The sequence below is a fragment of the Acartia tonsa genome, chromosome 4, assembly GCF_053477335.1.
Source record: "Acartia tonsa isolate MP-2025a chromosome 4, ASM5347733v1, whole genome shotgun sequence".
In the NCBI taxonomy this organism is placed as follows: Eukaryota; Metazoa; Arthropoda; class Copepoda; order Calanoida; family Acartiidae; genus Acartia; species Acartia tonsa.
Window position 1 is genome coordinate 53118693 of NC_137263.1, and position 12113 is coordinate 53130805.

At 32.2% G+C, this 12113-nt stretch overlaps 2 protein-coding genes across 2 annotated transcripts in view; one reads left to right on the forward strand and one right to left on the reverse strand.

The window, feature by feature from the left end:
• bchs (WD repeat and FYVE domain containing 3 bchs) overlaps window positions 1–8302 on the forward strand; it is a 71641-nt gene extending 63339 nt beyond the window's left edge. The window contains 15 exon segments of the mRNA XM_080155520.1: window positions 499–618; window positions 1228–1281; window positions 1711–1790; window positions 2183–2325; window positions 2929–3070; window positions 3429–3495; window positions 3710–3779; window positions 3968–4003; window positions 4187–4237; window positions 4574–4665; window positions 5494–5620; window positions 5980–6122; window positions 6550–6619; window positions 7421–7563; window positions 8108–8302. Of these exon segments, the coding sequence (XP_080011646.1) occupies window positions 499–618; window positions 1228–1281; window positions 1711–1790; window positions 2183–2325; window positions 2929–3070; window positions 3429–3495; window positions 3710–3779; window positions 3968–4003; window positions 4187–4237; window positions 4574–4665; window positions 5494–5620; window positions 5980–6122; window positions 6550–6619; window positions 7421–7563; window positions 8108–8191 (1422 nt within the window). The 3' untranslated portion in view covers window positions 8192–8302.
• The window catches only part of LOC145317760 (uncharacterized), a 138373-nt gene that overhangs the window by 86671 nt on the left and 39589 nt on the right, over window positions 1–12113 (reverse strand). The window lies entirely within an intron of this gene.

Below are 12113 nucleotides of genomic sequence, written 5' to 3' on the forward strand. Positions count from 1 at the left end.
ATACACAGCTTGTTTAAACCAACCAATCAAGTTTCAATAAAAGTACCCAACGTTTTTAATCTAACGAATGGGAACGTGTTCATATAGCTTTTGTTACAAGAATAATTTACAGTCCAATGTCCCATTCCCTCCTAAAAATTCTACCTTTAGAAAATTTAAACTATTTTGTGGAAGAGAGAGTTGTATATCAATCTACATTCTTAAAAAAACTTTTTAGCTCACTACTTCACTAAAATTAGTGAGGCTGGCTAAAAAAATTTGAGAAAAATCCTCCAAAATAGTATTAAAAATCTACAAAAATTAAACAAAATCTTATGTTAATAACCCTTTTATGTTTTATTTTTGTAGATTTTTTATGCGATTTTGGAGGATTTTTCATAATAAATTTTAGCGAGCCTCACTAATAATAGTGAGGCAGTGAGCCGAAAAGTTATTAAAGAATCCACCTCTGGTTATGAATTTTCTTGTTAGATATAGATCTTCAAATTAATTTTTTAGGTGAACTCAAAAACGGCGGGCGGCGGTATGATGAGCGCCGAAATGGCGGGGCCTAATCCAGCGGTTTCCAAGATATTCTTCCATAATCTGACACACCTGACTCCGACTATGACACCGCTAAAGGAAAATATAATTAATATTAATGCAATGGATATAATATAACTTGGATCTTACACCTGATTATCATGTACCCTAATAAAGTGAAACTTGTAGCTGGATAAATTAATGTTATCTACCCCCTTTATTACATCCCTGCCCCTCCTACTAGATAAATGAACTGACCAATAAATAAGGTCCATATTAGCAAGCTAAATTAACTACAATTTTTCACCTGTCAATATATCCACTTATATCCTATATCCATTATTTTATGCAAATTTCATAAAGTTGAGATCGACATTTTAGCTGAATTCTTGTATTTTAGACTATATAATAATGTTTGATATCCAAAACTAAACTAAAATATACATTTTTTTATTACCAGGTTTAGGAAATGCCCTGGCTGTTAAACAAGCATAAGTTTCAAAGATCTTAAGGGATAAGACAATTGGTAATAGATTAAAGTACATTCCCAATGACGATATGCAAATTAAATCCTTCTCTAGATTAAAAATGTTTGTGCACTTCTAGTTTTAACTAATGAAATAACTAACCAAATAAAAGACCCCAAAGTTTAAAATAGAATAGAGTAATAAAATAGATAAATTGTATTGATTATGTTTCCTGTTGAAGGAGTTGAAAGGTCCCGTGGGACAAATTATTGTCTTGGAGAAAACAATCCAGGTGCGTTTCTTTTAACATTATTCTTAATCGTCCAAGGATTTACCTTTTAAAAAATAAAGGTACTAAAAATTGTACCTAATTGCTGCAGGCATCCTCGTGAAAGGTTTTCCCCAAATTTATACCAAAATTTCTTATTTGCAAAGACTTGAAACCATCTTAAATCTTTTGTATGGCATAGAAGCCGATTATATCCGCTAGATTAGAATCGGTTCTCAGCAATACTGAAAAATCATGTATATCATCGTATTATAGAAAATTTTTCACGAATATAAAAAAAAATCATAAAATTAAAACCAGTTTTGTTATTCCGGGCCTTCGGGCACACTGGGCTAACACAAATGGTTTTAAAAATTTTTCATTTTGATATCTCCGGAAAGCTGTCTATAATACGATGCTATAACTAACTATTAACTGTCTGATTATTTGTAGGCTGTGGAGCAGAACAAAGTTCTGGTACCTGGCACTAGCAATGAATACCTGTCCTGGGGATATGCAGATCATAGTTTCAGGTATTCAACTGTAAAATCAGCAATTTTATTCAGTTTTCTGCTATATAGATTTAAATGAATGAAAAAAGTTAATGTCTACCATGGTCTTGACAAACAAAACTTTAAAAAGTAAAATGAGTTAAGGCTATAAATCATCAAATGCTTTGACATAAAAGTACACTTTAACGATAAAAAAGTATATTTAGCAAAATTTTAATAATGAAAACAGTTTGAAAAATGTACTTTAGGATTTTAAAGAATTATATAATGTTTTGCCGTATTATTTTTGCACTTTGAACCCAAGAAAACATTTGATGACATGTTTAGTTTTAAAGTTATTAAAACATACAATGTATATAGATTATGTATCATAGATCTTACAGGCAAAGGTTGCTATATCAAATTTATTTTAGGTTTGTTGATATCCAAACTGACAAAGTAAGTTTCCTGTGCGAGCCTAATTGTTTTATGGATGAAATCCTGGCGTGTAACTGTCCCACCCAGAATGTTATTCTGACGGCTGGAACCAGCAGCCTGGTTAATGTCTGGTTCTATCAGGGAAGAGTCATTAATATAGAAATTAAATCAAGAATTTATCCCTTTTTTGCATATATTTCCAGGGGTGTCTCATTTAAAGTTAGAGTGATCTCATTACCCTTTCTATAACTCTGTAAGTTGCACAAGTTCCCAAAGTTTGAAACCAAATTTTCTTATCCGTTGGGCCAAAAACTTTGGGTACTATAAATAAATTTAGAACAGGTGGTTTATTAAGTTGGGTGTTCAAAATGCCAAAATACTTTTTGAACCACGGTAGCGCGTACATCCCCAATGATGATGCACAAAATTATCCCTTCTATAGATTAAACGTATCAACCATAAGTTTTAATCTACAGAACGATTATAAATTGTTTATCATCATTGGGTATGCACAATACACATAAATTTAATTAATTTATCGTCAATTGTCTTATAACTCAAGATTCATGCAATGGCATCCTCTTTAAAATTAAATTGGAAAATAAAGAAGTTTTGGTATTTTTCTTCTCTGACCGTATCTTTTTGGGAATGTTTACCTCCTGACTCAAAGGGCCTAAAACCTTAAACATGCAATTTTTCTTGGCTTTTTGACTAAGCCTTCTATTTTACTTAATGACTTTATAGAAACGGCGAAGCAAGCTGCAGTTGAAGTTTTGTTTGACTGGTCACACAGAGCCGGTTATCTGTTTAACATCCAGTTCTAGTTGGGGCGTAGCCGTGTCGGGTAGCAAGGATACCACAGCTATCATATGGGATATTACAAGGTATCTATCTATCTATAAAGTACTAGCTAGCATAAAGCTGTGTCAGGTAGCAAGGATACCACAGCTATCATATGGATATCACAAGGTATCTATCTATCTATAAAGTACTAGCTAGGATATAGATGTGTCAGGTAGCAAGGATATCACAGCTATCATATGTATATCACAAGGTATCTATCTATCTATAAAGTACTAGTTAGGATATAGCTGTGTCAGGTAGCAAGGATACCACAGCTATCATATAGTTATCACAAGGTATCTATCTATCTTACTAATTGTCTGTATGTCTGTCTATCTAAAGATATTTAATTGTTTATCAATCCATCTTCTATTTAAATTAATTTAACTATTTCTTTAGGTTTACCTACATCAAAACTCTGTCCCATGCATCAGAACCTGTTGCTGCCGTACATATCAACGATATGACAGGAAAATATCACATGGTTGTCGACCATTTATATTGGTTTTCCGTAAATAACATTATTCAAATTAAATACAATGTTTCTAAAAAAAAACTAAATTTACCTAGAAGAATTAAAATTCAAATATCTAATTTTAATATATCTGAGAAAAAAAATCATATTTTTACCAAAATGCGGGAAAATGAAAAGAAAAGTTGACAACTTTGTAATTGTGTACACAGGAGACATAGCCACGTGTAGCGGGTCTATTCTTTATCTTTGGGATATCAATGGAAACCCTATTGCTCAGGAAAATACATTATATCCATCTAAAAATCTCTATTTACAATTCTTGACAAATCTATCTATCATTTTATCTTTATACCTTTATCCACATTAGGTCAGCATATTAAAGGATAATATCCCATTTCTTAATGATTACCTATTTTCTATTAACAATTTTAAAGTTTTATAATGTAGTTAATTTGATTTGAATAGGTTGATACAGCCATTTATTCACCAGCTAACACAGGTATTATGCTAGCTTTGATTTATATATATATATTTTGGTTGGATTTAGGTTATTTTAATGCACCCCCACCCACTCCCCCCAATTCAAAGTTTGATTTTAAAAGCCATTTACATTTAAAATAAGATTTAATACATCATAATATTCGACTGTTCTCTAAATTTTTCAACTATATTCTATTTACAGGAATTACAGATAGCTCAACAAGAAATAACTACACATTACTCTGTACCATACAGGAAATTAATCCATAAATAAAATAATAAAAATTAATATGATTGTTAAACCATGATCGAAATGTGTCTTTTAGGGAAGGGGAGGACATTAGACATGAAATTATACTGGTACCCATAGTTTTATAACCATGTTTGCTCAAAATTTTGGGTATTTTGATGTTTTTGTTTACAAATAAAGTGTCCAAACTTTTCAACAAATAATTTTAATCTACAGAAGGGGTTATTATGTTTTATCATCAATGGGGTTGTATATGAATTTATCATCCATTGTCTTATCCCTTAGAATCCCTGTATTAAGTTGAGGTGCTCAAAAATATTTATGGATTTAATTTTTACTAGAGCCATATTATCGACTGGGACAGACTTAATGTTATAATAACTGGTGGCAGCGATGGTGTTGTTAATATGTGGTCTATAGATTATTTAGAGGTAGGTACTGTACACACACATACACACACGTATTGTAGAAAAGATACTCAACGAGCATTCTTAGCTTCCAGTCTGTTTAAGCATATTTTTACCAATTTTTACTAAAATACAAAGATGAATTAATCAATTTTATTTGAATTAGAAAAATTATATTTGTTTTTAAATAGGGGAACGAAAAAAGTAAGATGGTAAGGTATAGATATTTAACTTTTAAAAGTATTATAGGAAATGGAAGAAAAATTGACTCTAAAACAATAAAATTATTAAAATATTGGGGAACTTCAGGGAAGGAGTAAATCATGGACTGAAAATTACATTGGTATCTAAAGTTTATAACCCCCTTTTCTGAGAAGTTTTCGTTTTTATTATTTGCTGTAGTGATAAAATTTTTAACCAATAATTTTAAGTTTTTTTCTTCAGACGGTCTCATTTTGAATACCATCATTTAGGATCCCCTAAGATCCCTGACAGATTGTTATTTTTCTATTAACATATTCTCCACTAGCGGCTACGCCCCTGGAGGCCTCTAGGGGCACTTGAGGAGAGTCGAATTTTATAACCCAATTTATTTTTTTAGATTCTAAAAGAAAACAGAAAACTTTTTAAAAAAATTTATGAGGGGGGATTTTTTTTCTAGGGGCGATTTCTCTTGGTGGTACCCTCCCTCCAAATAGTTATAAACCTTTCCGGGACCTATGAGAAGCTACCCTGTTAAGGAGAACCCGATCGGTTCAGCGGTTAGCGAGATCTTTCGGTACAAACACACAGACAAACAGACAGACATCCTGTTACTTTAGTATAAGGATATTTGATAGAAATAATGTTTAGGTACCACTACATGGAGCTGAGAAGGAAACCGAAGACAATCAAAAAGAAAATGACCCAGACAAGGAGGAGAGAACTAGTCTGGTTGTGGATGAAAGCTTTGTTCTAATAAATCCGCCTAATAAAAAAGGTTAGTAAATACTTTAGCGGTGTATTTTTGAGCTAAATTGTTTTGCTTAGGTTTCTATGGCTTTTGGTTAAACAAAGCAAATTTTCTGAATGTTAAGCTGTAAAAAATATCAAATTTATATATTTAATTTGAAAATAACTTTTTATATCTTTTTATAATTGAAAGATTGAGTAATTAAATACCACCAGGCGATATATATTTGTATCACACGTAAACAATGCGGAATCTCACGGAAAAAAATTTGTACTACATAAATATAACTACAGTTGCCATAGTTAATTCCCTTATTTTATCAAACTCAAATATATGCATGCAAGAGTAACCTAGCGGATTAAAATGAAACTAAATTTATATCTAAGGATCTTTAATGCGGGACCCTAGTGGAGACGGCTACAGCTGGCAAAGGAAGTTGGTCCACCGAGGCACCCTGACCCTCCACACGGCTTTCCATCGGGCGGACAACAAGGAGCCGGCGGCGATTACCGCCCTTGCCATTTCAAAGGTATATTAGAATTTTGTAATATTTTAAGTATTATGTTATTTTTGTTTGTTTGTTAATATTTCGCCAATAACTTACTTGTTAGTTATCCATTTCATGGAAGTCCCCTTTATTTAAACAAATAAGGCTATATTAGGGTATTTTAATCATCCTGCATATTATTAATTGCCCATGGATAAAGCTTTCTTTGAAATTATTCAATTAATTTTACTTTGCCCTGGTCATCAGTGGTAGAGGGGACATTGGACTTTTAAATTATATGTACTGATACCCTAAATTTCCGGGACTAATAAATCTTAATTAGTTGGTTCAATCAAGCAGTGTCCCAACTTTTAATCCTATAATTTTAATCTACAGAAAGGTCAATTTACCGTCCATTATCTTATCCTCTTATACCTGCCGATTTTTAATTACGCTAATTTGTATTTAGGACCACAGAGCCCTGTTTGTGGGAGATGAAAGGGGACGTGTCTATTCCTGGGCTGTTTCTAGTAAACCAGGTATACTCAATTCTAATAAAAGGGGGCGTGTCTATTCCTGGGCTGATTCTAGTAAACCAGGTATACTCAATTCTAATAAAAGGGGGCGTGTCTATTCCTGGGCTGTTTCTAGTAAACCAGGTATACTCAATTCTAATAAAAGGGGGCGTGTCTATTCCTGGGCTATTTCTAATAAACCAGGTATACTTAATTCTAATGAAATGGGCGTGTTTATTCCTGGGCTGTTTCTAGTAAACCAGGTATACTTAATTTTAATGAAAGGGGGCGTGTCTACTCCTGGGCTGCTTCTAGTAAACCAGGTATACTTAATTTTAATGAAAGGGGGCGTGTCTATTCCTGGGCTGTTTCTGATAACCAGGTATACTTAATTCTAATGAAAGTGGGCGTGTCTATTCCTAGGCTGTTTCTAGTAAACCAGGTATACTCAATTCTAATAAAAGGGGGCGTGTCTATTCCTGGGCTGATTCTAATAAACCAGGTATACTCAATTCTAATAAAAGGGGGCGTGTCTATTCCTAGGCTGTTTCTAGTAAACCAGGTATACTTAATTCTAATAAAAGAGGGCGTGTCTATCACTGGTTTCTATCTATTAAATCAGGTATATTTAATTCTATTGAAAGGGAACGTGTCTATTTCTGGGCTGTTTCCAGTAAACCAGGTATAAACATTTAAGTTAAATAATATTTTAAAGTGATATATTTTTAAAACAGACAGACAAAAATCCTTTTACATAAGGATTGTTTATTAATCTTTTGATATTTACAATTTCATTATAACACTAATGATAATTTTTTTGTTTAGGAAAAGGATTTGTTGATCACTGGGTGCGCGACGAGTGCGCGGAGGGATGCAAGGCGTGCGGCGTCAAGTTCACCATGTATGAGCGGCGGCATCACTGCAGGAGCTGCGGCAACCTGTTCTGCTCTTCGTGTTCCAAATATAAGGTACTTCCGTCTATCTTTTTGTCCGTTCGTTGATAGGATGCCTGTTTTAACGTCCGTCTGTCCCTATTTTAAATAAACTTACTTGGAGCTGCGGTATCATTGCAGGAGTTGCGGCAACCTGTTATGTTCTACTTGTTCCAAATATAAGGTATATCCGCCCGTACGTACGTCCATTAAATATATTTAAGTTAAGTATATAAGTTTTCTCGTATTCATTCGAATCCAGTGGATAGGAACCGGTTCTCATTCATACGAAAAAAACTATGTCTAGCATCGTATTATATCCATCTTTCTACGAATATAAAAATTACAATCATAAGATTAAAACCAGTTGTTTTAGCCGGTGCCTTCGGCACCTCGTAGCTAAAAAACTGGTTTTAATCTTATAATTCTACATTCTATATCCGCGGAAAGCTGTTTATAATACGATGCGAGAAATAACTATTTTTTTTTGTTGTTTAAGGATTTATTTAAATTAGGTGCGTACATCAATTTGTCGTCCATAAAACCCATTTCGGAATTTTAAATAACAATTATTTTTTAGGCGCGAATTCCGAAGTTGAAAATCCACGAAGAGGTCCGAGTTTGTAGGGAATGCCTTGACGAGCTTAACAAACAAACACAATAGATAGACATGAGATGAACAATAGATGGATATATAGATGACAACATAGAAAAGCCATAGACGTTAAAAAGAAATAGTCATTAGCCATAGAATATTTGTTGGATGCATATATAAGTTAGTAGGTATGTCCTAATCTACTAATTTATATCTTGTTATCGAGGTAAAAGATATGTTTTCTCAGGGATTTAAAGGGATAAGACAATGGCCGATTAATTGATGTACATCCCCAGTAGTGATACACAAAATTACCGCTTTTGTATATTACAATATGGGGTGCAAAATTTAATGAACCCTCCAATCAAAATGTAATAATGGCTTCAACGTTGTTAAACCAACGAATAAAAACGTTATTATAAAACTTTTGGCACTAGAGTAATAAACAGACAATCGTCCCCTCCCACCTTGTGTATACCTAACTTTTATATGAATCCTTCTATTGGATATAAGATAGTAAAACAGGGAAGACAAAGATTTAAGTAAAGAAATGCAGGGAGGGAGGGAATATTGGACTTCAAATTATTCTGGTTTCAAAATTTTATTTAATGCGTTCTGTAATTCGTTGCTTAACAACTTTTGGGAATTTTATTAAATCTTGAATGGATTATACTTACTTAGCAGTGTATACAATGTTTCACCAATAATTTTAATCATAATTTGGATGTACATTTATTTATCGTCCATTGTCTTATACCTTAAAATCCCTAACCTAACTTAAAATATGTGCATCAAAAATATATTTGTTTAAAAAGTTTAGATAACACGTTCTTTGGCAGTTATTATAACTGCATGAATCTTTTTAAAAATCTTTGTCGGAACTGTTCTACTTTCAAAATTTCCTATTTTAAGCTTAAATTTTTAGTTACAAAAGATACAATAACACCAAAATACTTTTGCCAACATTTTTACAAAAAAGCTACTTAGATAAAAATCACAAAACACTTTTTTTTACCTTATTTATTAAATTATTTAAATATATTATTGTAAACAATGTATAATGTAAGAATAAAAAGGATAGTTTATAGTAGCATTTTTTAAAACTTTTATAATCAAAACATAAAGACAAAAAATAATTTTTCAAGCTTGATAATGTTAAAGAAATAGCTTATAGTGCATAATAAAAACTTACACCATACAATACAAATTACCAATGATAGGCCTTTACCTTTGGTCAATTACAATGTAGGCTGGCCTATCATTGGTCATTTATATTGTATAACGTCATTTTTTATTAGGCACTATAAGCTGCTTCCATATTTGCTACAGATTTGTTACGATACCTTTGGATAATATTGGTTTTGTTAAAGCAGATTTTTTATATGTAATGCACAGTTTTGTGTATGTTTTTATTTCAAAAATTTTTTATCATGATTTTAAATTTTTTTCAGTATGTCTAAACCGATTAATATCCGCTAGATTAGATCCGGTTCTCAGCTATATTGAAAAATCATGCTTAGCATCGTATTGCAGACAAATTTCCGCGAATATTAAAATAAAAATTATAAAATCAATACCAGTTTTGTTTGCCAGGGACTTCGGCCTCTCGGTGCTAACAAAACTGGTTTTAATCTTAAAATATTTCAGTTTGATATCCGCGGAAAGCTGTCTATAAAAGGATGCTAAAAATAACTAATGTAGTTTAAGTTTGAAAAAATAAGTTTCCAAAGCCTAAAACGCATTTTTTAGATAAACATTCCATGCTTACAGGGTTTCGGGTGATTCCTAAAAGCAGGGCTCGGCAGCCGAGTGTAATCCTCAGTTAAATCGACAAGCTATAACTTTCTTTTGCACACGAGAGTATAAATTTGAGTTTTATGCGCGGCTGCCGAGCCCTGTGTTGAAGTAAACCTTACTCCTAACCCGACTGCCCCCAACTATCCTATTGAAAAAAAGTGATAAATATATATCTCAAAATATCAATCTAAACCAAAGATCTTAATTTTTAAGTTTTTTTACTTTCAATGAAAACGCATTTTTCTCTACAAAAAAGTGATTTTTATATCATTTGTGATTTGAATATGTTTATATTCTTATTTGTTACGTACTATAGGGTGAAATGTTAAAATTGGCATTTTTAAAGTTTGATAAAAAAGCCATTTTTTGTTAGACCCTGTATTTTCCATAAAAAGATATTTATGTTTTTTTTTGTATTATTGATATTATTAATACTAGTCATTCATTTATATTTAAAGCAAGCAATTTATGTTCTTTTTATTTTTGACAAAAAATTTGTAAAAATTGTAGATGTTTTGTATTAAAAAATGTCTTAAAATTCTACAGGGTGTTTACAATAATTTTTTTAAAATACATTAATAATCTCGCATTTTAAATAAAGCTTTTAAAAGATTTCTGTTTTAAAAACCACCCATTTTAAAGAATTTTTAGGTTTGATATTTGTTATTATGTAATCTATAAATGCTGATACATGATATGTAATTTAAAATAAAAATATGCTAAATATTTGTTTTTTTTGCTTATTTCACATCAATACGCAGATCGATATATTATTATTTTCATGTATTCTGGTTAAGTGATGTTCGCAGCTGGCTAAAATAACGATACTCCCCATCCCCTCTCCTCCTACTGGATGAACGAACTGACCACTAAATAAATATTCATATATATCCTATTCCCAATAATACGCGCGAATGGTCTTGATGTCGAACGATCAAACTTAATATCGTCTTCTGTCGTCAGACCAGACAAAATTAGCGTTTTTTGTCTATTAGTTGATTAGTAAACCTTTAGTGTTCACGAGATCATATGGGACATACAAATATAAAACTTGTACTACAGCATCGACGTCTCCTTACTGACAATTAGTAAATGTATTAACGTTGTCAGCTGCACTGGTTACTGATTTTCTAACTCTGCATGGTTACGCAACGCAGCATACAATTAAGTTCCGTATGTTTATACTAGCGGCTTCGCCCCTAGCCTCTAGGGGCTTTGCCCCAAGAGGTAATAAAAGAAGAAAAATAATTACCTCTGGAGATGCCCCCAAAAATTTTAAATAATTTTTTTAAAAAATTGAGGGGGGATTTTTTTCATTTTTGGGGGGGTGTGGGGTGTCCCACCCCCCAAGAAAAAAGTTTAAAACCACCAAAGGACCAGTAGGTATATTCCCTGAAGAGTAGAATCCGATCGGTTTAGTGGTTACCGAGATCTTAAGGGACGGACAGACATCATTCTACATTGTATTATAGAAATGACATAGTAATATTGTGTCAAATGCCTGCTCTAAGTCTAAAATACAATAATAAGCAAGGCTTTCAGGGAGCGTAGTTACATTGTAATTGAAATCTTTATTCGAAACATCAGATTAGGTGCACGTGACTAAAACTAAATTATTGCAAAGCTGCTTTTTTCACTCTGTGTTTGCTAGTTGATAATTGAATTTGAATATAAAGGAAAAGAGATTTAGTAAGCATTCGTGTTTTTAAAAGCGGAGCTTTTCTATAATTAGGGTCGGTCCGTCCGTCCGGAACTGATAGCTTTTTATGTTAATTTAGGCATCGATTTCAAACTTTGCATGGTGATTACCGTTGTAGTTAGGTACGATGTTGAAAACGTAGCAACTCTATAATCATTACTAGAATGTCCGTACGTCCATTTTAAACATGTCGATTTTTTTACTTTTTTAACTAAAAAAATTATATTAACTAATTATCCGATTGATCTGATTTCTATTATACAGATTCCTGGGACAACAAAGTAAAGTATTATATGCGAAGGAACTCTAAAATCAAGTCCTAAAAATGTAAGTATGTCCACTGCAAACATTATTCTGTATCAAGCAGTTTTTCAACAAATTTACTTACAATTTTGCTTCGACGCTTATACATTTATATTCTGATTATTCAAAACTTCTGACACCATACAAGTGTTAATGTCCGAATGTCCTACCGTTTCAGTGCTTCGCTTTATG